The sequence below is a fragment of the Fukomys damarensis genome, unplaced genomic scaffold, assembly GCF_012274545.1.
Source record: "Fukomys damarensis isolate Sample0158 unplaced genomic scaffold, DMR_v1.0_HiC HiC_scaffold_2, whole genome shotgun sequence".
Lineage (NCBI taxonomy): Eukaryota > Metazoa > Chordata > Mammalia > Rodentia > Bathyergidae > Fukomys > Fukomys damarensis.
The window spans coordinates 26,137,479-26,165,331 of record NW_022900914.1 but is presented as its reverse complement, the minus strand read 5'-3'; the positions used below and the strand labels follow the sequence as shown (position 1 = coordinate 26,165,331).

At 38.3% G+C, this 27,853-nt stretch overlaps 1 protein-coding gene across 1 annotated transcript in view; it reads right to left on the bottom strand.

Moving 5' to 3' along the window:
* Positions 1 to 1,477: 1,477 nt before the first annotated feature.
* The window catches only part of Msh2 (mutS homolog 2), a 69,096-nt gene continuing 42,720 nt past the window's right edge, over positions 1,478 to 27,853 (bottom strand). The window contains exons 9-16 of the mRNA XM_010615794.1: positions 16,921 to 17,044; positions 14,776 to 14,926; positions 12,289 to 12,386; positions 10,161 to 10,406; positions 8,981 to 9,185; positions 7,250 to 7,497; positions 5,473 to 5,648; positions 1,478 to 1,908 (exon numbers count right to left, since the gene is read on the bottom strand). Coding sequence (XP_010614096.1) covers positions 1,738 to 1,908; positions 5,473 to 5,648; positions 7,250 to 7,497; positions 8,981 to 9,185; positions 10,161 to 10,406; positions 12,289 to 12,386; positions 14,776 to 14,926; positions 16,921 to 17,044 — 1,419 coding nt within the window. The 3' untranslated portion in view covers positions 1,478 to 1,737. The remainder of the gene's footprint in view (positions 1,909 to 5,472; positions 5,649 to 7,249; positions 7,498 to 8,980; positions 9,186 to 10,160; positions 10,407 to 12,288; positions 12,387 to 14,775; positions 14,927 to 16,920; positions 17,045 to 27,853) is intronic.

Genomic DNA, 27,853 nt, shown 5'->3' with positions numbered 1-27,853 from the left:
AGCTATATAAACTCTTAAGTGACCCTTTTCTTAGTGATTTTATAGTTTTTATTCTGGGTATAAGCCCTTCAATATTTTATGTGTTCTAATATGTTCTCCCACAATGGATCTTGTCTTTTTACTCTGTGGTGCCTTTTAATGAAAGAAGTTCTTGATTTCAATACAGATAATTTGGGGGGGGATGCTGGAGATTCAACCTGTCATAGTTAACATTGTGTCAACCTGAGTAAGAAACACACAACTAAATTAACTGCGCAGTTCTGGGTGTGGAAGACCCATCTTAGAGGATTGCTGCCAGAATGGTATAAAAAGGAAAGGAAGAATGAAAGCTCACTTGTTTCTCTGTCCAGTCTTTGCCTTCACCTTGGACATCATCTTTAGCATTCCAGAGTAGACTGATCCTTTGCCTCCCAATACGGACTCCCACAGGACACTGCAGTGAGCTCCACACCTTCGATGGGACCCTTCGGATCTCCAGCACACAGGCAGACCTTTTGAACTTTTTCACATCTGACTCTGTGGGCAGCCACTGTAAGCCAATCTTGTAAATTCTTATATATTTGTGTATCTTGCATTAAATCTGTTTCTCTAGTAAGCACTGACTGCTAGATACACAACCCATGCTAGGCAAGCACTAAACCACCAAACTTCATCCCCATTCCTTTTTATTTTTTTGAGACAGGCCTCATTAAATTGACCAACTGCCCTCAAACTTGTGAAACTCCTGCCTCAGCCTTCCAAATAGATGGGATGTAAGCATGTGCCACCACACCCAGCTTGGCTTGTTGTCTCAAGGAATTCTTCCCGAAGCCAAAGACATACAAATATTTTTTTCTATAGAACTATAAACACTAAAAGCTTGATAGCTTTGTCTTATATATTTCATCTAAAGTCACTGGGGTTAATTTTTATACGGGAGATGGAGTAGGGGTCCAATTTCAGCCATTCCCATATGGATCACCCACTACCCCACTGCAAAACACTGTCTTTTCTTCCCATATTCTGCAGAATCAGACACTAACTTCAACCCGCCATCTCATTCTTATAAAAAAGGCTGGCAGGCTAAGTAAGTGTTCCCAATCCAAAGTCTTTGTTAAAAATAGAGATTTCAATTTCTAAGTCTCACCACAGACTAGGGGTGGGAGATGGCAGACTGGTAGATCACAGGAGGACCCTGGGTTAATAAAATTCCTTGCTGCCGCCTGCCTCGCAAGCACAAGGTCCCGAGTTTGATCCTGGTACCAAAAAAAAAAAAAAAAAAAAAAAAAAAAAAATAAAAAAAAAAAAAAAAAAAAAAAAAAGAAAAAGAAAAGAAAAGAAAAGAAGAAATAAAATTCCTTACCTAATAAATACACAGCCAATGTGGTTCCTGCCAACAAATGGTCCTCTGGCTTAAAGATCTTTTATTTTTACAAGGTACTTATTCACTAGAGTAAATATGGATAAGTTATTTATACTACAAATAAATACAGCACATCTCAAATTCCACCACTATATAAGCTTTATTTATAAAATTGAGCATAAAGCCTACTGCTCATATCCATTTAAATAGTCATCAGTCACACTCTCAATTTTCAAAGACCTTTGAAAATGTACTCAGATAAAGTATTACTAAATATTTCAGTTGATACTCAATGGTCATTGGTAGTCAACACTAGGAAAAAAGGGTTAATATAAAACAATACAAAAGCATAACAGGTAGCTTATCAATATTATCTTCAATCCACTGGAGTTTTCTCACGTAGTAACCTTTATTCGTGAAATGATTTCATTCACAAAACTGTTATTCTTTGCCATCACCTCAGCTTTCAGCTGTTTTAACTTTTGTGTGATGTTTTCTTCTGACATTTCAGTGAAGGGCACTTGCTTCACCTTGGATAGAAACTCCTGAATGATTTTTTCACCTTGCTGGAAAACATGTCAACATTCCAACAGTCAGTAAAATGTCTTTTCTGAAAGTCACATCAGATAGCAATGAACTGAATTAAATATCTTGTTTTGTTTTATTTTTGTATTTTGAGACAGAGTCTCACTACGTAGTTGAGACTGACCTGGAACCCACTATGTAGCCCAGGCTGGTCTCGAACTCGCAGCGATCCTCTTGCCTCAGCCTCCCGAGTGCTGGGATTACAGGCGTGTGCCACCACATCCAGCTGTGAATTAAATTTCAATCCAAACATGCTACTCAGTATTTAGAGAAAATCTGCAGAAGTGTGCAGTGTCTAGAACACATAGCAAAGCCCTCAGTTTTATGGATTTCTTAACTGCAAATCATTAAAAATGTATAAATTTATTTCTAGTTGCTCACGACAATGGAATTGAAATTTTACAGCTTCTCAGGTTCCTCTGCTTTTATTTATTTGCTTTTTTGGTACTGGAGTTCGAACTTGGGTCCTTGTGCTTGCGAGGCAGGCAGCGGCACCACGGAGCTAAATCCCCAGCCTTCCTCTGCTTTTATAATTGATATATAAACAATCTCAGAGTAAAAGACTCAAGGCTTTCAAACAAATATTGTAAGACATAAACAACACCTGAAATTCTGTCTCTGTCTGTCTGTCTGTCTCTCTCTCTCTTACACATACCACCTACACCACACAAGATGCTTCTGGGTTTTTGTTTTTTTTGGTACCGGGGATCAAACTCCAGACATTGAGCTTTTGAGGCAGGTGGTACCACCACTAAGCTAAATCCCTGGCCCTGTTTCTGTTTTTATTTTGCTACCCAGTTACTGCTGACCCAAAGAACATGGTTATTATTTTCTATATGACTCTGAGGCAAATTCCTTAACTCTAATTCCTCATGTACAAAACTGGGATATTAGTATTACCAACCTCACCAATTTGTTTTGAGAATTGAATTAATGTGTAAATTGTTAAAATAGTTCCTAGCAAAGAGTAACAGCCATGTCAATGTTTATTACTGTGTATGAAGCAGAACTAAATAGTCTGCTTTTCACACAAGGGAACTAACTCGTAATAAATATCTTAAAGATAAAAGGTAGGTTAACCAAGCTGGGCGTGGTGGTGCACTCCTGTAACCCCAGCACTCAAGGAGGCTGGGGCAGCAGGATCGCTGTTGAGTTTGAGACCAGCCTGAGCTATATAGTGAGTTCTACAGCAATCTGAACTACGTAGTGAGACTCTGTCTCAAAAAAAAAAAGTAGGTAACCAATTGACAAAATAAAGAATACTTCTTTATTGAAAAGCAATATTTCCCCCAAATAAATATTAAAATCTAGACTAATCAATAGTTATGTGTTGATCTCCTTCAGCTTCAAAACTTTTCCAAATATATTCTCATTAATACCAAAAGTACATAACCTCTGATCTAAGTGGAAATTAGCGATTACACAGAAAAGCCTGCCTAATCCCCGGTCACCAGGAACTATGAGTCTGATACATTAAAGTGCTCACACAAAAATCTCACACTCAGGATGGCAACATTCCATAGCTAATAGGTTAAGATGCATTTCTCCTGCTTGTCAACTAGAACACATAAACCTATACCTTAGCCATGAAAACCACATAGCATCTGTCCTTCAAGTAAGAAAATAAAATCAATGGGTTAAAGTTAAAAATACAATAAGTAGGGCCAGGGATTTAGGTCAGTGGTTCTGCCACCTGCCTCAAAAGCACAATGTCCTGAGTTCAATCCCCGGTAGCAAAAAACAAACAAAAAAAAAAGTAAAAAGTTGTCAGAAAATACCATAGTAAATGCTGCCATGACCAGGTAGTGCATCAAAGGTTCATTTATTTATTATTAAAGAGCAAAACTTTAAATTTTTTTCTAAAAAAAAGTTACCAAATGTTATACCTTTCTGTGTAAATATCTAAATTTGACCTATTACTCACAGAAGGGCCAATGTAAGATTCACTTCTCCTATGAGAACATCCTGCCCACAACTTTAATAAATTTTTGCTACATACCACATTACACTCTAAGACATATTCATTATTATCTCAACTACATGCTAAACAAGTGGAGAGCAGGAATTATGAACTATGTCTTTTCATTTGTTTATTACCATCTTACCTAAGTACATATGCAATTTAACTGGAGATACATGTATCTGAACAATTAGTTGTTATTTATTTATTTTGGTTTTCTTGGATTTCTGAGACTGTCTCGCTGTGTAATTCAGGCTAGACTTGAATTCACTACATGGTCCAGGCTGGCCTCAAACTCTTGTCAGCCTTCTTGCCTCAGCCTCCTGAGTGCTGGATTACAGGCATGCCGCCACCATGTCTGGCTTCAGGGATGAATTTCTTTTAACTCTTATTTCAATTTATTTCATGCCTAATTTATTTCCATGCCTATCTTTTTCTTCTGTGCAACTTCCTCCTCTGGTTGAGGGACAGTTTGTTCCTTTTCAGTAAGAATCATCTCAGAGTGTCAGGGGGAGCTCACATAAGGGTTAATCTGGCCATGAGATCTGTAAGTAAATCGTGGGTGCTTTGTTCACCTGCATTTGTTCAATGACCAGAGAATCTATATCTAAACCCTTAAACTCAGCATCACTCTGCATTTTTAAGCACGTGCAACAAAAGTATCAGCACTCTTTCTGGACCACTGACCCTGTGTCCCGCCCCGTGGTTTGGCCCTGACACACCCACCAACACCACGCTGTAATGCTGGATTGTCACACATCGCTTGTTTAATGTGACACCCCCTTCAGATACTTGGTGGCCTTTAGGATATGCACACCCTTGACGGCCTGGGCAGTTTCACAGGGTTCTTATAATGAACGTGAAGATTTCAGCCTCTTGATTTGCGTGATTTTGTGGGGTTTTCTGGGTCAAGAGAATAGTGAACTATTTTCATACGTCACCTCTGGTCACTTACAGGAAGAGCCAGAGATTAATTCTTGATCATCCAAATAAGTGAAATCAAGCAGAATGATCAAAAAGTAAACACAAGAGCCCTCAAGAGGTTGAGGCAGGATTGCCTGATGAGTTAGAGGCCATCCTGGGGGACATACTGAGTTCAAGGCCAGCCTATAAAGTGAGACCCTGTCTCAAATAACCAAAAAACCAATCCAAGAAAACCCCAAACCAAACCAAACCAAACTGCACACACTAGAACAGTGGTGGCAAACCTATGGCACGTGGTTATTGTGGTTTTATTATAAGACAAAAGATGTTACTGTAGAGTTGTTTTTTGAAACTAAAACCTCAGTATTTAGGTTTACTTGTAGTGTTGCCACTTTGCAATAAACAAGTGGGTTTTGGTTTGTAGTTGGCACTCGGTCTCTAAAAGGTTCACATCGCTGCACTAGAATCATACAGGGGAACAACATACCCTCATGTTGGTGACCTAATTTATATTGTATCACATAAGGTATTAAATAATCACAAAAACAAGGGCCGGGGATTTAGCTCAATGGTTCTGGCACCTGCCTTGCAAATGCAAGGACCGGAGTTCGAGCCCCGGTACCAAAACAAAACAAATAATCACAAAAACAAACAGACAAACCTCTCTCTCCAGGCAGCACTTCTTTGCTGCTGGTTCCATGTCGTCACGTCCTTGAGAGGATCCGATGCTCTGGAACTCCTCAAGTTCCAGGGCTTTCTGTCGGGCACACTCTACCACATGCTGAGGGAAATTAGCAAGCTCTGCAACGTGAATCCCAAAACTCTGATCACAGACACCTACATGAAATTTGGGAAATGTGCATGGGGACAAGGTAGAGAGAAACAGCAATTTATGTAGATGGATTTATGCTTTCTTGTAATTAGGAAACTTAATTTTGGACTATTTCAAATACATTAAATAAATGTTTGAGTAACTTAGATAAAAGAATTTTAATTAAGCTGCCAATGAAAAGTGATTATGACTTGGCACACAGTACTGTATTTTATCCTGAAAAAATTAAAAATACCAGAAGAAAAGGTTAATAGATAATCCCCCAAAGCCGAGTATCTTAATCAAAGCACTATCTCTCTGCAGTTTTTCTTATTTCATGAGGGAGTACGGGGGTTTGGGGGGGCATACAAAAGTGCCATTAATTAAAAGCAGCATTTAATTCAAGATATACTGACTTGTAACTAGTGAGCGGTATGGCCACTGGATCTACCCACACCATTTTCCAGAGAAGGTCACTCAAGAAAATCAGATGGATGGACTCACTAAAGAATTTAGCATTTTCTTTGACAAACTGTTTACCATTCTTATGTAATCTCATTCTGATTCTGAGCTGAGGCAAACAAATGAAAATAAAAATCATGACCCAAATAACTAGTACTAGGTAGCTTCTCTTCATTGTTATTTGGGAAAAAACTGAATTAAAAGTCTTTCCAGGGGCAGGGTATTTAGTTCAGTGGCACTGCGCCTGCCTAGCAGGCGCAAAGTCCCGAGTTCAATTCCCAGTAAAGGAGAAAGAGAAGATAGTCTTTCCAGGTATTTAATAATAATGATGGTTGCAAAGTTATTGAGCTTTGGTTGCATCAGATATTATTATTTTGTGGTGATGGAATCCTGGGGCTCACATACACTAGGAAGTGTTCTACCACTGCAGCAAATCCTCCTCCCTATTAAAAAAAAAAATTGGACTAATTATTTATCCCATGCATGCTGGAGTTGGACATTTTTTGGGGGATACCAGAGATTAAACTCAGGACCTTACGTTTTTGAGGCAGGCAGCAGAACCACTAAGCTAAATCCCCAGCCCCCTGAAGCTGGACATTTTGCACATTAAGAGAAGTAAATAAATATAAGTAGAAGCAAGTATCATATACATCCACAGTGAAGAACAAAAATATCTCTATCCTCTCCATACTTCATCTAGTCTTTTAAAGATATTCTGAAGCCCCTTCAATCATACAGAAAAACATGATTTAAATCCACTACAAGGACTTGTTTTCTGTAACAGCAATAATATTGTCACTAAAAAGGATTCCCAGTGAAGCATAAATAACAAAGAACATAACCTTAAAAATAAAATCAAATAATTACAATAAGAACTAGGGCTTTGGGACTTCAAAAGCATATTATTATTGCCTATTCTGACAAAAAATATACTGCTATGGAGGTAGGTGAATTGGTGATTGTTTCTGTTATTGGTCCAGAATGAATGGTCCTACCACAGACACAGAAATACAGACAAGACAAGGTACAGTGTTCCTGGAAAGTGAGGGGCAAATGTGTTCTATATAAACATTAATAATTTAAGGCAATTACTGATGATTTCAAATGCAGTAAGTTTTCCACTGTCCTATTCTGAAATTATCACACAGGAGTGGTACAGACTCACCTTTCTTCACCTGATACAGCATAGTTAAGGTCTCATCGGTGGTCAGGGCTGTGACATGTAGATTATTAACAGTTGGTATCTGATTGGCCAATGCAGTAAGTTCATGAAAATGGGTTGCAAACATGCAAAAAGCACCAATCCTTGTTGCAATGTAATCTGATATAGCCCACGCTAAACCAAATCCATCATAGGTAGAGGTTCCTCTTCCCAATTCATCTATGATTATTAAAGAGTCCTTGGTTGCAGACCTGAAACACATGACATGTGACAACTGACCATGACATAAAGTGTGGTAATACAAAAAAAAAAAAAAAAAAAAAAAAAAAAAAAAAAAAAAAAAAAACAAACAAACAACAAAACAAAACTAAGACATATGTTGGGAAAGACACGCAGCAAACATAACAAATTACCTTTATTTATAAGAAAATTCAACAAAGTCAGAAAAATGAGGATGGATATAAAAAACTGATGCACGAAGAAACAAATGCTAAAGAGGTATTTTTAAAGTTACCAATCAAACTAGTAGGAACCAAATGAAGCAATTATCATTTATTCCACAACAATCAGATCAGTCAAGTAAAGTAAATTAGATACACAAGCTCAAATACCACATAGTTTCTCTTATACTAGGAAACAGGAAGACAAGACTTTTTACAGATGCAAAGTGGCTCAATCAATGGAGGGAGTGCTGGGGGAAGGAATAGGAAGGGAAGGAAAAATAGTTAAGATATATTAAGTCCATGTACCAATTCCTATGAGGAGTGTAATCATTATGTACTGTACACATGTACTATTTAAAATAAAAATTTTAAAAAGGACCATTCTATTATTGAGTGTGAACTGTGGAAACAAAAGTATAAAGTGAGATTTTTGTTTGATTTTCTGGTACTGGGGATTGAACTTGGAACTTTGCACTTGCAAGGCAGGCGGCAGTACCACTGAACTAAATCCCCAGACCTAATGTGAGATTTATAAAGCGGGCTATTATAAGAAATCTTAAGAACATAATGAAAAATGGCAATATTTGGGCAGGGGATTTAACTCAGAGGTAAACAGTTTACCTACCATCAGGCCCTGGGTTCAATCCCCAGGACCCCATTCCCACCCTGCAAAAACTTCTACAGCTACCACCAATATCCACCCCCATCACCCACTATGATGCACCAGGAACTGAACCCAGGGTCTCTCATGCATGTTAGGCAAGTGCTCTACTACTGAGGTATATCCTCGGCCCCCATACTCTTAAAAATGTAAGATGGGGTCTTGTTAAGTTGCTCAGGCTGGCCTTGAACTTGGCAATCCTCCTTCCGCAGCTTCCTAAGTTTCTGGGATTACAGGCATGCTCCAATACACCCAGTACCTCCCTGCTTTTTATTTATTTATTTTTGGGGTACAGGGATCGAACTTAGGACTTTGTACATGCAAGGCAGGCACAGAGCCATAGAGCTAAATCCCTGACCCTGCCTGCTTTCTAAGATAGGGTTTTTCTATGTTGCTTGGGCTCATCTTGAGCTCCCGGGCTTAAGAGATTCTCCTGCCTTAACCTCCAAAGTAGCTAGGTATGTGCCACTGTGCCCGGGGTCCAGTGATCCTTTAAAGTACATAGAGTTCACAGGAAAACAATTATTAAACTGAGCTGAACATTCTTAAGACGTTTCATGGATGAATTTTCAAATGTATTTCTCATGAGATGGACACTTTCATTTTCAAGGGACTGGAACACACACTTACCTGAGGATGGAAGCAGTTTCCAGCATCTCAGCCATGAATGTGGAGACTCCTTTCAACTGGCTGTCACCAGCCCCCACCCGAGCCAAGATGCAATCCACAATGGACACTTCTGCTGACTCGCATGGCACAAAACAGCCAATTTGGGCCATAAGTACTATCACCCCAGTTTGGCGAATATATGTTGATTTACCTCCCATATTGGGGCCTAGAAAGAAAATATTTCAAAAAGCAAGGTCATTTTCTTAGTGGACTGCTAGTTCTAAACTGTACACTGATGATTAATTACCTCAGCCACACATATGTAGCTAATTAGAAGTAGAACCACAGGCTACCAAAAGACACGAACAAAGTCACTGCCCACATTTGCCCCAGTAAAGCAGACAAACCTGTCCTGGGCTTTTCATCAGTCTAAGCCAGAAAAAAATGTTTTACCCATAATTTGACTCTGGCCTCCAGAGTACCTGAAGGTTAAGCTAATGACTTCCAGAAAAGTAGTGCAGGCCTAAATGATTCCTTAATCAACATTCTTACTCGTTAGTAATCCCAATTACTAATGAATGGATTGATATGGCCAAATTCTTCAAATTATTTAAAAGTCCACACTAAAGTCCTAAGTCATGGCACTTACCTTAGCAAATGTGCAATTTATTTTTTAGGGTCAAATTCCAATAAACAACTTAAAAACCAACTTGGGGAAACAATACAATCACAACTATTTCCCAAATATATCTGTCGTAAGACTCCTACTTCCCTTCTCCCTAGAATAACATGAAGAATTCTCAAAACACCTCAGCTAGCACATACTACCTCTACATGCCAAACTGTTTATAGTTTCACATGATACAGTACCACGTCTGAAAAGAAGTGTTTCCCTAAGCTGAAATTCTTTAGAATCCAGATTCTGCCTGTCCATCAATGACCTCAGTATTGATAGGACTGACTCACAGGTAATCTAGGCGGAGTGAAGGGAGGCACGTTTTTACATGCGCTTGGAACAGACATTTCATATGCATACGATATTCCAACAGGAATACATTACAAAGTAGAATGAATAATATGTTCTTTTTCTAATGTCGAGGACTGAGATTTCCTTCACCTGCTTAAAACGCATTTCCAATTTGACATAATGAAGAGCCTATGTTACTCCTCCAGAAGGTCATAAACTAATTTTTTTGTTTACCAGTAATGATGTGGAACATCTGTTTGTCTTTTTCAAAGTGTACATCATTAGGAATAAATGCAACTTCATCTTGAACTTCAACACAAGCGTGCCTGGATGCTTTCAATATGATTCTTCCTTGACCTTTCTCCAAAATGATGGGTCGTACATAAGGAACTGGTGCTCCATTTGACACGTGAGCAAAGCTGACCACAGCGTCCAGCTGAGCTAACACATCATTGAGAGACTGCATCGGTTCTACATAGCCTGTATGAAAATACAAACAGAAAGTGTACACAGGAATATCAAATAATAAAAAACACATATAACCTTAAGAATAAACTTAGCTTCCACACTGGGAAACTGCTATAACAAAATGTGAAAAAATAAATCTAAAATTCAACATGAGGTTAAAATGTTTTACTATATCCTTCCCCAATGTAAACATCTTTCAAAAATAGACTGATGTCTTCTCTCACAAAATCGAGTAAGACAGCACACCCTCAATTTTTGACACACTTTTCCTCAATTTTAAGAATCTGAAAACTGGATGGCACCTCATCATCATCACAAGAAATGTGCAAGCACTTAGTAGCAAGCTGTAATGAGACTGTCAAGGCTTGTGTGTGTATAAACTGTAAGATTGTTAGCTGAGCTTTTTTTTTCAATCAGTACCACATGTTGAGAATTTCAGCATAAATTTAGATCTCTAATTGCCATTTAAAACATGTTATTCTGGTAGAGCCCTAACACTAAAAACTATTACACACATTACAAAGTCCCTGGACACAGGCTAGACAAACCATGTGAAGACAGTTAACGATAGCCAAAATTTTTAGAATAGATTCTAAATGTTAACAGATTTTAGGGGATGGTGTAACAGATCATGGACATAAATCATGTCAAATGCTTCACTGGACGTTCAAAGGAAAAGTAGGTACCATGATGAGTTTACTCAGATGGAAGAAAATTTGATTCACTTTTGCCTTCTTTGTTCCTCATAAAAATGATAAAATGTTTTGACAATAAAAATTAACTTTGGAATAGCCAAGTACTAAATACTTGTTGCATCATATGTTAAAAATGTGTATTCCTCTTTTTATCTAACAGATTTTTTTGAGACAGGGTCTCACTATGTAGTTGAGACTGACCTGGAACTCACTATGTAGCCCAGGCTGGTCTCAAACTCACAGTGATCCTCCTGCCTCTGCCTCCTGAGTGCTGGGATTACAGGTGTATGCCACCACACCTGGCACAGATTTTTTTTTTAAAAAAGGAATAGACTTCACACTAACCGTATCAGGTGCCAATAGGAATTTCTAGTACTTAATTAAACATTGGGTACTTGTTATAATTATTTTTATTTTGTAGTGCTAGGGATCAAACCCAAGACCGTGTATGCTGTACAGTGCTCTACCACTGAGCTACATCCCTAGCCCTTCATAGATTAGATAGCCCTTAGCATTTCACATCATGTGGTATATTTTCAGCATCAAGAAGTACATAATGTCACCTGTGCCATGACTAGTGATACTAACCTTGATCACCTGGTCATTTCTGAAAGGGAAAATAAAGACTAAAGTCAATACACACAGGGTGGGAGCCTTACTTTTCAGCTCACCACACTGCCACTGTCCTGTGCTAAACATGCACTTGTCCCATTCTAAAAGCAATACCATGTCAGTTATGCTGTTCCTTTTAATTACAAGTAATTTGAAATGGTAGATCCAAAATGAACTCTAAGAGCATATAAAACAGCACCCAGAACTCAAAACAGCTTGGCCTTGTAATTTATGTTTGCTTTTTAGTGATACTTTTTTCTACAACCTACAGCAAGAACCCATAGACAATGACTCTTAAAAAAAACAAAATCAGCTGGGCATGGAGGCACACGCCCGTAATCCCAGCACTCCCAGCACCTGGGAGGCTGAGACAGGAGGATCGCTGTGAGCTCGAGACCAGCCTGGGCTACATAGAGAGTTCCAGGTCAGTCTCAACTACTTAGTGAGACCCTGTCTTAAAAAAACAAACAAACAAACAAATAAATAAATCACACACTGCAAAACAAAACACACTTTTAAATATACTGATATTAGTAAAAAACAGGTAATACTCGGAACATTTAATGCATAGGTTCTGTTAAGTTTACCTGAAGATATATTGACAATTTCTTTAACAATAGCATCCTGGGCTTCTTCATATTCTCCTTTATTTTTAGTATATTCTTCATTCAAAGAGGACAACTTACTGCAAATCAAGATAATAGTGTTATCAACAATATCAAAATATCTACTAAAAGTAATGTGCAAAAAATAAATAAATAAATAAAAGTAATTAATGTGCATTGCACAAAATATATTCAAAGTATTTGTCCAATCAAGCATCAAAATGATAATTAAAAATGGAAATACAAGCAGAAAATGAGAAACTAAGGTAGAAATGTGGCTAGGATTCTATTCATTAATGTGTTTTTATGCTGTTTGGAATAGCACCCTGGTAAATTACTGATTTGACAATTACCCCTTGATTAAAATTTTGATCTTTTAAATTTTTTGGGGGGTACTGGGGATCGAACTCAGGACCTTAGGCTTGCTAGGCAGGCGACAGAACCACTGAGCTAAATCCCCAGCCCTAAAACACAGTTAGTCAAACATGGGTGTAGGGGGAGATTCAAGCATGGGTGTGGGGGGATGTGACTTTTTATAAAATATTTAAATAGAATCCTTAATTATGATGGAAGTCATCTTTCTTAAAAAACAAAACAAAACAAAACACATGCCTAGTTTTTCTCATTTCTGTAGCATAACTTCTCATGATGTTGAAAACTCAAAAAGGAAAATGCTTTGAAAATTAAATCTTAGGGAAAAGGAAAAAAATATGAGAAAATGGAAATAAAGTGTTTGTAAATGGGGAGGGGAGGAGGGGGTGAAGGGAGGGTAAGGACAAGGGGAAAAAATGAGAACCAAGATCTGTCATGTAAAGGTACAAGATCCCAATAATGAATGTAACTGTACTGTATACCTAAAATGTACCAATAAACTTAAAAAAAAAAAAATCTCAAAAGAAAAAAAAAAAAAGAAAAAGAAAAAAAAAAGAAAATTAAATCTTAAATAATCCAAAATAAAATGCAAATTATAGCTTAAAATAACAAAGATGAAACTAAAGCAAGAGGGAAAAAAATTCATGAACATCAAAAGGAATGAAACCAAGATGAACAAAAAGAAGGGACAGGCCAGGGATTTAGCTCAGTGGCTCTGCACCTGCCTTGAAAGCACAAGGTCCTGAGTTTGATCCCCGGTACCAAAACACACACACACACACACACACACACACACACAGTGTGACAGGGCGGTAAGGGGCAAGAGGTGAAAGTTAGTATCAGAAGTGGGAGGGAAGCAGTTACCCAACACAATGCCTGAGCTAGGTCCATGGTGCAGGAGATATGTCCACACGCGTGTATACACACACACACAAACGACAACTGTGAAACAGGCAAGTGGGAAAAATTAAAGAAAGAAAAGCAAGAGGCAAATACATTAGAAAGTGGGAGCAGGATATGAAGGGATAAACTGCAAGACAGAAAAGCAAGGTGGGTAGAGTCCAGATTATAAAGGCTATAACAAACAGTTCAGATTTTATTCTGGATGACAGGCACTAGAAGCTTTTAAGGAAAATGTGTGTGTGTGTGGATATTGTATGATCACAGAATCAAATACAACATTCAATTTGTTTACAAAATCAAGGAATGAAAGAAGTTTACAACTTTTGTACCATGTGGATGGCTCAGTACAATCTCATTTATGCATATTAGAACTGATTTGAACGTTAGAACTTGTATGTTAAAACTGATTTACCAAAAAGAGTTTTGTCTTATATAAGCTACCATATAAACATTTCTTAAACTAGGATACAGTATGCTGGAAAAAAACCAGAATTTGACTTGGCAACAGAAGATACAGGTTTTAGTATCGCTGATCCTAGCTGTTTAACTCCCAGGAAATGAAATCTCAATTTCAAGAAGTTATAAGGAACAAGGGACAGGGATTTAGCTCAGTGGCACCGTGCCTGCCTCAAAAGCGCAAGGCCCTGAATTCAATCCCTGGTACCCCCCCCAAAAGTTATAATGAACAAATTTAAATACTGTTTTCATTGGTAGCGCTGTCTAAGCACCTAGAACAATGTCTGAGCCTAACAGACAGTCAAAGTACTTGGATAAATAAATGGATGAAATGCAACCCTCTACTTATAAATGCCCCTGCCCTGGGAACAGTTATGAGGGGTGAGAGCGGGCCAGAAAACAAAGCTGTGGCTGACTTCCTTAAAGCCAGTAGTTATCTCCTGAAACTAATTTACAAATAACAGAAGAATTTTTATAATTTGATAAACAGAAACCAAATTTTCTTAGCAAAAATAAATAAATCAAGATAACTAAGGCTGAGAAATGAGGAACTAACTAATGAATATTGGAAATGTAATAGAAATTAAGAAATCCAATCTATATTATACTCAATGCCTTATATTAATGAATAATAAATAAGATAAAATCCCCTCCCTCACAAAACATTTACACTTCACCAGAGAAGCCATGGAACTAAATGGCTGTGTGTGTTTTAAAATACAATATAGATGTGCAAACCTGTTGGTAAATTTAACACCATTCTTCTGGATATCCACAGTACTAAAGTTTTTATTGTTACGAAGGACTTTTTCTTCCTTGCAGGTTACGCGAAAGTAGTAGCCAAACTGTGCACTGGAATCCAATTTAATCTGCTTTCCAGGATCCAGTCCTTCACGATCAGGAAGAAAATAAGGATGTCATAAATGTCTGCAGTTATTTTTCAATGTAAGTGTTCAAAATCAGTGAAACTAAAGAGTGAAATACATACTTTTTTTACATGACAGGGTACTGGAAATTAATGTGCTCTATCTGGAAAAGATTCAGATCCCACTTAAGGCCTAGGATGTAGCTCAGCAGTATAGCACTTGCCTAGCGTGCATGAGCCCTTGGGTCCAATCCCTAGTACCACGAAACAACCAACCAACCAAAAATGACACGAAATGCAGCTATCTGTGAAGTCCTAACACTCTCTTAGCATGAGCTTCAGAGAGGCTGCAGAGCCCCAGCACAGGGAGGCACAGTGCCACAGCAGTGGGCACATGAAGATGGTACAAAGTATGGGTGCACACACTGTGCAGCCATGCGGGATTCTTAACAAAAGCCTTGCTTTAGAACTAATGAGGGTATAATTAAAGTGACCAAATGCAATCTCCAGAAACGTGAGATTCCGGTAATGGAAACTGCTCATGTGTAAAAATTTCACAAAGCAAAAATCTTGACCAATCAACTTGTACTAAGATTTTTCAGTTTTGATAATTGTATCCTTTCCTCGTAACTTCATTCATCACATTCTTCACACTACAAAGTAGAAGAGGAAAATAATAACATCTACAAATTTATTTGCTGAAGAACAGCAACTGAAAAACAGTAGTGGCAAACAATTCAAGGCGGACTTCACTTGACCAGGAAGAAAAGCACAGTACAGATCCATGCACAAACACAACCCGACTGATTCAAATAAAGGACTCTCTCAAAATGTTGCAAGGAAAGCAGTAGTTCACTGTGAAGGATGGCAGTCGGGCCGAGTCTCAAGCCGAAGGCCCACTCCTGAGGATGCGAGTGGCTGCTGCCCACATGTGCATTCGGTGCCTTGTTAAGAGCAGCACCTCTAAGCGTGACACACAACAGGACTGTGTTTACAAAAATAACTACATGTGTGTGCTTTAACTCCATCAAAACCACTTTAGAAACAAAGCTTATGTCCTCAAAGTATAGAGATTATTATCTGTTAGTTTTATTCCCCCTGAAAACGCTAAAGACCAGAGAAATTAGTATCTTGTAAAAAGATTTACAAAGAAGTTCCCAAAGCAAAACTTGAAATTAGTATCTTGTAAAAAAGATTTACAAAGAAGTTCCCAAAGCAAAACTTGAACGCATTGCTTTCCAAATCCTGGTCTAATGTTTCTTATACTATTATTCATTGTCTTTTCTTTTGGCGCTGAGGATTGAGCCCAGGGCCTCAAACATGCTAGGAAAGCACTCTACCGCTGAACTCCACCCGTAACCCCAGTGTTTCCTATTCATGTTGCGTGCTGTTCATGTTCCTTTCAAAACAATGTTTAATAAAATAAACTCATTTAATCCTAAAATGGAATTAAATTTAAAGTTAAAAAACAAATGCTTACTCAGTAAGATAAATAGGCAATAATTAATATAAAAGAAAAAATTTCAACCAAATTAATATACCATGAATCTGTAGGTACTTTAACTTCCTAGTAATTCAGTAACTTCAACTCCACTTACTTAAACCCTTGACGTCCTAATATCCTTAGCTACGAAATGAGGCAGATGGACTTGAATCGCTTTAAGGGAGGAAAAAACCCCTTTTTTGTGGGTACCTGAGACTGCACTGAGCTATATCCCCAGTCCATTTTTACTATTTTAATTTTGAGACAGGGTCTAGCTAAGTCACCCAGGCTTGGTCTGAACTTGAAATTCTCCTGTCTTGGCCTTACAGAGCACGTGCACCACCATGCCCTGCTTGGAAGTGACATCAAACAAACAAACCAAAACAGAAACACAAGGTCTTATTTATAGACAGCATGCATGAGCCTGTGGGGCGATTTCCATTTAACAAGGGATAGAAAGTAAGATCATTCTGGCACTGCTGTGGACACTGCGTAGACAACAGAATTATTCAAACCTCCAATCACCCATTCCTACCAAGGTCTCGCGCTGCACTTGTCAATGTGGCCTGCATCTTTTTTTCCAAGTCATCCATCACTTCTCTCAATTCGCTTAGATTAGGATCAAAGGAAGGCTTTACAAGAAATTCATGATTTTCCACCTGTAAAGACAGCAAAGAGTAACTAAATTATGTAAAGAATGGGTAAAGACAGAAATTGTGAAGCAAGTATTTTTGTTCTCCTCTACCCTCCTACCTGCTTCTGTGTGAAGGCAGTCCTGGAAGTAAACCCAGGACCTGTGCTTTGAGCTACAGCCTCAGCTTTCTCTAAAAATCTTTTTCTTTTAAATTTTGAGAGAGGGTATCACCTAAATCACCCAAGCTGAGCTCAAACTTGGACTCTTTCTCCCTCAGCTCCGCTGAGTGCTCAGATTACAAGCATGTACCACCATGCCTGGCGTATCTACATAATTTTAATTTGGTTAATGTTTTGAGTTCAATGATCTATTACCTGTAAATTAGTCAGAATTGTTAAAGTACTTCTATTTGCTAAGAGATACAAGGTTCTATTTATTAGGTCCTAGAGTTCTAGACGTACAAAAATTCATATTAAGTAGATAGTGTTAATGATGCATACGCCTCCAATAGTAGTCTTTACTCCCATTTTCCCTAAATATTACTAATTAATGTTTGGTGTTCAAAACCTGTAACAGAATGTGTGGACCTACTAAAATCAAAGATCCATCTTAAGAATATCAAAAAATTAGCAAGGTATGGTGGCGCACACCTATAGTTCCAGCGCTCAGGAGGCTGAGGCAGGAGGATTGCTGTGAGTTCGAGGCCAGGCTGGGCTTCATAGTGAGTTTGAGGCCAAGGTGAACTACATAGCAAGACTCTTGTCTCAGAAAAATTTTTAAAAATAAATTAATTAATTAAAGCAGAAAGAAAAAAGACAAAAGATAAAGAAAAAGAATATTTAAAAAATGACCTCTGGAAAGCCAGGCATGGTGGTGCACACTTGTAATCCCAGCACTCGGGAGGCTAGGGCAGGAGAATCGCTGTGAGCTCGAGACCAGCCTGGGCTACGTAGTGAGTCCCAGGTCAGTCTCAACTACATAGTGAGACCCTGTCTCAAAAAAAAAAAGAACTCTGAAAAACTATGTGGGGAGTGAGGAGTCCCAGTGATCGAACACAGGCCCTCTAAATATAGGCAAGCACTCTACCACTCAGCTGCATCACCAGCCCTATGATTTTTTTCTTTAAAGTTTCATCAAGCTCCCATGATTTCACAGAACACTCTTAGAGGGCAACATATCCCTGTAGTTCAGCAGCACTCTGAGAGGCTGAGGCAGGATGATTCAATGCCAGCCTGGGCTAGAGACCCTATCTCAAAAAACCAAAAACCACCATTACCTTTGTGTACTTTGTTTTACTAAATTCTTACCAGTATTACCACAATGAAAAACAGATCTCATTTACCATAGCAAAAACATACAAAATATGTAAAAATAAAATCCTCATTATATAGGCTCTTTATAAAGACAATCTATTGGAAGATTTAAAAGAACTGCAAAGTGAAGAGTTAAAATATGAAGAGAAAACTAAATCAAATATTAGTAGTTCTTCATGCCCAGTAATTGCTCAACAGGAATCCTTTTTGAAACAATGACTAAAATTTAAACAAAATTATAAAAGATCATTAAGAAGAATGAAGTCTACCTTTACTAGGCAATAAAAACTATTAAACAATTACATATAAAAGCTTATTATGAGTCAGTTTTCTAAAACATGATGACAAAAATATATTTAGTAGAAGAGGTTGAGATAAATTGCTCCTAATTAGTATCCGCTTAATGGAGCACATATTCACATACCTAAAGTGAACTACACAAAGAATAAGGAATTAAAATCAAATCACAGAAAGCTAGCAAAAAGGTGAATAAAATAAACCAACAAAATAAAAGTAGACTCAACTTTGGGAGGCTGAGGCACGAGGATCACCTTAAGTTCAAGGTTGAAGGTCAGCCTGAGCTACACACTGAGTTCAAGACTAGCCTGAACTACACAGCAAGACCCTTTTTTAAAAAACCAAAAGTAGACTGAACTATTTAAATGGGCAAGCAGAAGCCCCTTAAACTCGGATGAGAAAATAAGCAGTAAGGTAACCCACAAGGAAGTGCTCTAATAATAAAGGACATGAATATTTAAGCACTTTGAAATACTATTCTACAGCTATCCCCTTGAAGGCAGTGATTCCACTTCAGCTTTTATTACATTTAATTAATTAAAAAAAATTTTAAACAGTACTGGGGATTGAACTCAGGACTTTGAGCTTTTGAGGCAGGTGTGGCACCACTGAGATAAATCTCCCCAGCCCTTTACTTTTATTTTCCCTTTTTAAAGAAAAAGAAGCCTCCACACCATAAAGAATGAGAAATTAGAATCATTCTTAGGAAAATGGATGCATATTGAGGATATACTCTTAGTGAAATAAGTAAGTCACACGTGTAAATACCAAATAGTTTCTCTGGTGTGAAAAACTATAATCGTAAATAAGATCCTAATGGTGTAATTGACAATGTGAAATAGGAAGAAAAGGGCTAAAGGTGTAGGGGAAGTGGGAAGGGTAGGGAAAGGAAACAAGGGAAAAGAAAAAAATATGAGAAAATGAAAAAATGGAAATAAAGTTTCTGTAAATAGGGAAGGGTAAAAGAGGTGAAGGGAGGGCAGACGTATGGGAAAAAATGAGAGCCAAGACCTGTCATGTAAAGGTACAAGATCTCAATGATGACTGTAACTGTACTGTATACCTAAAATGTACCAATAAACTCAATAAGGAAAAAAAAAAGCCTCCACAAAATACTAGTGAAATAAGTATATTCACTCATGTCTGGTGAGAATCTACGTTGGTGTAGCCGTTAGAAATGGAAAAAGGCAATACACAAGGTGATACATGTATGAGTTATACTACTTGACAGCGATTCTACTCCTAGGAATTCAATCCAAGGAAATAATGCAATAGAAGCAAAATGACACAGGGCTGGATAAAACCTCTGCAGATTTATCTGTTATGGCAAAACAGGAAGTGAGAAAACACAATATTTGACAATGGTTTATCAGTAGAATAGAACATGGTTAATTAAATGGATAATAAAGATTATCTAGATTGAAGGACCAAGGCTTGTAATTCCATTGAACCAAGGCACCACTTGTAGGCTGCAGGACTCAAGGCCAGGCCAAGCTCCTACTCTCATCCCCACCTTCCAGAAAATTAACAGTGAGCCAAGAAAATCCTGAGAATTGTCACTAATAATCCAAATCTGGAGAGAAGAGAACTGAGTGGGCATCTTGACATTTATTTATTTTTCTCAGAAAGTACTGTTTTGAAAGTATTGCTGGGGAGATCCAAGTAAAAGAGGGTGAAAGTGAACAACAAGGCTATAAATACGCATTTAAGGGTGATGCAGCAAATCGGGGACCCTTCAGCAACAAATCACCCCCCACAGACAACCTTGAATAGTAATACTGCCCAACCAGGTATTCTAGCTTAGTACAGCAGTAGTCTACAAACAACCTCTGATCTTTACTAGCTGTCTTTCCAGTAGGACTACCTGCCTAGGAACTAGAAAGGCCCCATCAGTGTGCCACACTGTGTATCATCAGGGTACACAAAAAGAGACAGGACAAAAGAAGCAGGCTTGGAGCGCAAAAACTGGGATGGTGAAACCAAGAAACAAGATGAAAAGAATGAGGACAGAAAGTTAGGCCTTAAACAGCATCATTAAAGAATTAATAAATACAATATAGCAAAGAAAAAATTCTTTTGAAATCAAATTGCCTGTCTGATCAGAGTATAATGACTTGATATAATCAGAGAGAAGGTACATCGAAGATGTAAAGATTAAAGAAATTAGAAAAGAGAAAATAAATATAGAAACCACTAGGTATCTCTGTTTTTTAGTTTCCTTTTTCCTTTTTTATTTTGTGTGTGTGTGAAACAGGGTCTCATTAAGTGGCTTTGGCTCACCTCAAACTCATGATGCTCCAGCCTCAGCCTTCAAGGGCTGGGCTTACAGGTCTGAGTCACCAGCTACCAGCTATCTTTAATAATCACAAAGCTAGAAACAGACACAACCCTAGAAACAGTAGATAAATATTGTAAGCCGTTTTCTAAATAAAGGTACAAATGAGTTGAGAAAACTACAGCTCCAAGCCCTTATACCACGCACAGAGTATGATACTGCAGAAAAAGCTAGAAGGGCAATTTTCTAAAACCCACTTTACAATAGATGGCAGCCTAAGGGAAACCTGCCTCCATCAGCCTGGGGCTTTGGGGAAGGATGGGTGGGCCAGGATCTTCTCTCTGCTGATTTATAAGTACAAGCCTAGCAACATCAGGAATGGGTTTCAAGCATATACTGTTTGTGCTGCAGTTAAAAAGGATGCTATTGCTAGCTTTTTCTATTATGCTCTCCTACAGTGACTAGAACTTAACATTTTTAGTAAGGAACGTAACTAACAAGAATACATTTCCAAGCTACCCTTGCAGCTAGATTTAGACTTCTGAATAAATTTGGCCAACAGAATGTGAGCAGAGGGCTGGGGATTTAGCTCAATGGTGCAGCACCTGCCTCACAAGTCCAAGGTCCTCATTTTTCCCCCAGTAAGGTGTGGAGGGATAGGTGAACAGAAATGATGTGTACCACTTCCAGAGTGTGGTCTTCTCCTTTGCCCCTTTTCCTATTGGCTGGAATGAAGATAAAGCAAAGATCACCTTGTACTCTGAAGAGGAGGGCAAAGTCCTCAGGGTGGCAAAGCAACAAGGGAAGAGCCTGGTCTCAGACATGAAGGAGCTGTCTGCCCACCTGCCAGCATGGTGCTGGGGCTTTTGCGATGAAAACTACACCTCCAATCTTGCTTAAGCTATTATCTATCCTGGATTTTTCTTCTAGCAGCTCAGTCTTCACAATAATAAATCTGGAAAGCTCCAGAATAGGAAGCAAACAGTCTTCCTAGACAGGTATTATGGCACATGCCCATAATCCCAGCTAACGGAGAGGCTGAGACAGAAACAAAGTTTAGGGCAAACTGGGCAACTCAGTGAGAACCACTCTCAAATTTCTTAAAAGGGGATAATAGGGATAGAGGTGCAGGTCAGTAGAAGAATGTTTGCCTCTCATGTGTGGGGTGCTGGATTCAATCTCCAGTACTAAAAGAAAAAAAAATTTCTTAAGCTAATTGAGGGATGTCTGTCAAAAGCAAAATTAGGGCCGGGGATTTAGCTCAGTGGTGCAGCTGCCTGCCTCACAAGTGCAAGGTCCTGAGTTTGGTCCCCAGTACAAAAAAAGAAAAAAAAAGTTTTTTTCATCTCAGAAGACATGTATGATTTACCTTGTATGATTTGCTTAGAATGAGGCTAAACCAGAATTCATAATCTAAACATACAAAACACAAGGTAACAAGCCACCGAGAGTATGGTAAGGCTTCTCCTCTCTGACCTAAAGACTCAACAAATACAAGGAACAGATTAAAACTCAAGAAAGAGCTGGAGGTGGAGCTGATTAACGGAGTGGGAGGTCAGCACAAGCAAAGCCCCAAGTTTACCCCCAGCACCAAATACAAACAAGCAAACACCCCCCCCCCAGATTTAGATAGGGAATAAATATGTTTAAACATTTAAAAACTAACACCTAGTTAGAACTACAATCGAGCCAAATAACTTTAATAAATAAAAAATTGGGGGTTGGGGGTGGAGGAACTGATGGACTAGCTAAACACAATGTCAGAGCTGAAGAGACCCAGGGAAACAGAACATCTGAAGTAATCACAAAGAGAGCAGCACCGGGACACATGGCAGTCAAGTCTAACATATGTCCATTCATAGTTTCAGAAAACGGGGAAGGAGGAACACAGTACTCTAAGAGACAACGATTGGTAATTTTCTAGAATTGATCAAAGACAGGAATTCTGTTAAGAAAATACAGTAAATCCAAATGAGAGGGAGTGTGGGTAGAAATCTACCTCTGGACACAGAGAAGCAAAAGTAATCCATATCTGGAAGTAAGACCTCTAAACCTTAGTAATAATGAAACCAAACCACAGCACAATGTAATTTTAAAGGTACTAAGAAAAGTAACTGTCAACCAAGAGTTGTACACCCAGATAAAGCATCCTTAAGAAAAAAGGTGAAAGGTAGACATTTTTAAGGAAACCAACTACATTAAAAGACTTCCAACAAAGAATATTCAGATCTAAACTCAACATTGTACAGAATATGGATCTGAGGTATTCAAAAGGTAGGACTAAAACACTGGCCAATAATGAAGAAATGCAACTTGTTCTTTAATATATTTTTCAGAATAAGTAAAAAGCTACTCACAGGCTTCTTTTCTCTCTTTTTTTTTTTCTTTCATTCTTTTTTTTATGATTTTTGAGACAGGTCTCCCTGTGTAGTTCAGGCTGGCCTCAAATTTGTGGCAAACCTCTTGCCTCGGCCTCTTGAGTGCCAGGATTACAGGTATGTGCCAGCACGCTCAGTTACTGACAGATTTTTGACTTTGGAGAAATAAGTATTCACACCTTTTTTTAAAAATGTGGATACAAAATTCAGTAGCATAGATGAATACAAAGTCAACACTCAAAAATCAGTAACATTCTTATACACAAATAACTGTACACAAATAAATGACAGAGAGAAATTAGGGTAACACCTTTCACAATAGCATCCAAAACCATGAAATACCTAAGAATCAATCTAACAAAAAAGTCCATTACATGGAAAACTATAGTGCTCTAAAAAAGGAGATCAAGAGCCTATCAGAAAATGGAAAGATAATATTCTTGGGTAGGAAGAGACAATATAGTAAAAATAACCATACTTTCAAAACTACTATTCAGATTTAATACCATTCAGGTCAAAATGCCAAAAGCAGCTGGCGATTTAGCTCACTAGTGAGTGCTGCCACCTGCCTCGCAAACGCATGGTCCCGAGTTTGATCCCTGGTAACTCCCTCTCAAATACCAATAGCATATCTCACAGAATTAAAGAAAATCATCCTAAAATTCATTTGGAACCAGAAGAGATCTAGAATAAATAACAAAAGCAACAAAGGCAAGGCAGGGGGCATCATAACCCCCAACATGAAATTATACTACAAAGATACTGTGATAAAAGCAGAATGGTACTGGCAAAAAAAAAAATAAAATAAAAAAAAAAATAAAAGACCTGAGGTTCAATGAAACAGATTAGATGATGCAGAAACAACTCCAGGCAAATTCAGTCACCTTATCTTTGGCAAAGGAGCAAGCACCTTTGCTGGATTAAAGAGCTCTTTAATTAACGGTGCTGGGAGAACTGACTTCCCACATGTCAAAGATCGAAATTAGCCATAGATCTCACTGTGTACTAAACTAAAATCAAAATGGGTCAAAATCTAAATATTAAAACAGAAACACTAATCTGCTGGAAGAGAGAATATGTAGAACTCTTTAAGTCTTTAGTGTAGGTAAAGATTTAGGAACAAAATCCCAACTGTACAAAAAATATCACAAAGAATTAAAAACTTGGATCTCATTTTATTAAAAAGCATTTGCCGGGTTGGGGATTTAGTGCAGTGGTTCTGGCAACTGCCTCACAAGCGCAAGGACCTGAGTTCAATCCCCGGTTTAAAAAAAAAAAAAAAAAAGTCAAAAAGCATTTGCAAAGCAAAAGAAACCACCAACAGAATGAAAAGACAATACTCAGTGTGGGAAAACATTTTTACCAGCTGTTCCTCAAAGGTCTAATTACCTAGAATATATAAAGAACAAACAAACAAAAGAAAGAAATAAGATCCCTTCCCCAAATTTAAAGACTCAATACAAAAATGGGCATCTGAAATGAATAGGCACATCTCAGATGAAGAAGTAGAAACAGCAAATAAATGTATGAAAAAATGTTCATTATCACCGGTCATTCCAGAGATGCAAATCAAAACAACTCTGAGATTCCAACTCACTCCAGAAAGAAAGGAGCCGGGGATTTGGCTCAGAGGCTCCTGCCTCACAAATGCAAGGGCCCAAGTTCTATCCCTGGTATCAAGAAAAAAGGAAAAAAAAAAGGGCTATTGTCAAGAAATGAACTAATAACAAATGCTGGTGTCTACATCATTTTATGTTATATGAATTTTACATCAATTTGAAAAACTGATCATGATTTGAGGGCAGGGGTTAAAGACTGCTCAAGGACAAACAAACAATGCTGTAATGTCAATTCTCCACCTTTAAGCACAATTTCAATCACAATACTGACAAGATATTTATAAAGCTGACCAACAGTTCATGCTACAATAGTAAAATGTATTAAAATTGTAACAAACACTGATTTCAGGGAAACATGAATTCCGTGGAGGGATTTGTACAAACTGGACTGTGTAGTGAGGATGGAGTCACTGCATGGGAAGTATTTGACCATCTATTTTTTCTAAACTTATAATATCACCCAAAGAGGAAAGTGGGTAAAATTAAGTGGGTATAGGAAGAAATAAGGCCCCGGAGGGCCAGAGGAAAGGGAGAGAGTTAATGGAAGAGTATTAAAATTAAAAGGGAGAAGCCAGTGTGTTGGCACACACCTGTGATACCACCACCGGGGAGGCTAAGGCAAGAGGCTCACGGTGACTTTGAGGCCAGCCTGGGGAGTACAACTGCATTCAAGGGCAGCCTAAGCTATATAGGGAAACCCTGTCTCAAAAACAACAGCAACAACAACCACCCGCCCCCGAAAAAAAGGAAAGAGAAAGAGAAAGGGAGAGGGAGGGAGAGAGTTTAGGAAACTAAACAACAGTCAAGATTTATCAAGAACAAAGGCAAAAGACACATACGCTCATCAAGCACAATTCTAAGACTATAATGAAGGCAAAATGTGCCAGCCTCCCAAAGCGACTTATCTATGTATTTGCTTGTTTGTTGCCATACTGGTGATTGAACTCAGTCCTTTACACTGAGCTATATCCCCAGCCCTTTGTATTTTGATACTGGTCTTGCTAAATTGCTTGGATGGGACTTGAATTTAAAACCCTCTTGCCTCAGTCTCCCAGGCACATGCTGCCACACCTCGCTAGCATAAAGATTATCTTAGGTTGAAGGCAACTGAGAAACAGCCCAACAGCAGGGACTCTGCCCTCTCCTTAAAATTTCCCTTTGTGAAGATTTTCCTTTGTAAAAGACACTACATAACAAACATTCCCAATGGTTAGCTGGCCCCTGGCTAGGTCCCCAGCGCTCCAAAACAAAAATAACAAAAACCCCACCATTAGAACAAAAACAAACCTTAGTAAGCAACCCTTACCCATCATACATTTCTTCCTCAGGTTCCTAAGGTTTAGTGCCCCATGAGTCCAACCCGCTTTCTCTCTGCATAGGTTCTTCTCCACAATTTGCTGCCCCTTGTTAGAATAGCCTGTTTGTTAGGCGGGAAGTTAGGTACTAGCAGGCCTGGAGACAAGTATCTGGGAACTACAGGAAAAGCAAAGATCCTTCCCTGCATTTCACACTGCTCTTTCCGTCTGATTTCTGGGGTACGAGGTATGTTGTTATGTTGAGATTCCCCAAAGCCAGGACCCCTTGGCCAGCGTCTCCACTTACAATATTGCAGGCAACATATAGTCGCATTTGCACAGGTGGCTAAATGCTTGACTTTCACAGCAAGGAATTTAATACTGTTTAAAACACGTCATTTAAAGAAAGCTCCAATCTCCTCATATTTTTTTCTAACTTCTTTCTTTTCTTTTTGTTTTTTGAGACAGGGTCTCACCATGTGCACTTGAACTCTGTAGCCTAGTCTGACCCTGAACACACAGCAATCTTCCCGCCTCAGCCTCCTGAGTGCTAAGATTACAGGTGTGTGGCAACACGCCCAGCCCTAACTTAATTTCTTTAATCTATATTTTAGGTCACCTTTCCCCGCCTATAGTGTCTGCTGTGGAAAAAAAAAAAAAAAAAAAAGAAAAAAAAATCATTCATTTGAAGTTCAACAATTCCTTCAATAAATTTTTATTTTTAGAAAGTTAAATAACATTAAACTGAATTATTTTAAAATTAGAAATAACACCCACAATATGAGCTCCTTTCTTTAATATATTTACCATCTACCTGCATATACCTTAAAAAGATCTTTATCTACTTCTCAATAGGGGACACAGCTGGCATTCTGAATGGAACAATACTTTGCTGTAAGGGACTAAATTAAATAAACCACACATTCAACCACATTTCTGGTTCCTCGTAAAAGACACAATCACACAAATTTTAAAGACCTGTCCCTCAAAACCTTCAATACTACCAATAGTTAACTTAATGTTAACAAAGGTCATTTTCTGGGTGGTAGATGTGAGGGTTATTTTTAACTTTTTTCTTTCTCCCTTTCTGTATTATCTGAGTTCTTTACAAATATGGATTCATTTTACTATACTAGTGTTCTAAAATCTGTTTTAAAAAGGATTTTTTTTTTTTTTTTTTTTGGTACTGGGGATACAACTTGGGACCTTGAGCTTGCAAAGCAGGTGGTAGAACCACTGAGCTAAATCCCTGGCCCAAAAAGGATGATTTTTTTTAAAAGCCAGCATGTAAGTTAATTCTAAACAGGTAAACTATGAATAGTACCTGAGAAGACAAAATTCTGATATGCCCTAAATGTAATTACATGAAGTAGGGAAGGAATGGATGATGTAATAGCCAGCCTGACTCCATCTTGTGCCTCAGTGCCAGTTTGTTCCGGCCTTAGAGCAAAGCGCTTGCACTTGAACAAAGCACCCAAAACCTCCACATCCTGCTTGGCAGTAAACTTGCTACAGGTGCAGGATGTGTGTGTGTGAAACTTCCTTGTGCCCCCACTAACCTGGTTAGTGTTTCTGTTTCTGTAAGATTCCGCCTGCTCTCCCCTGAGCCTTCCCCAACTAAAAGTACAATTTAAAAGGAGAAATCAAACTGTTTCTC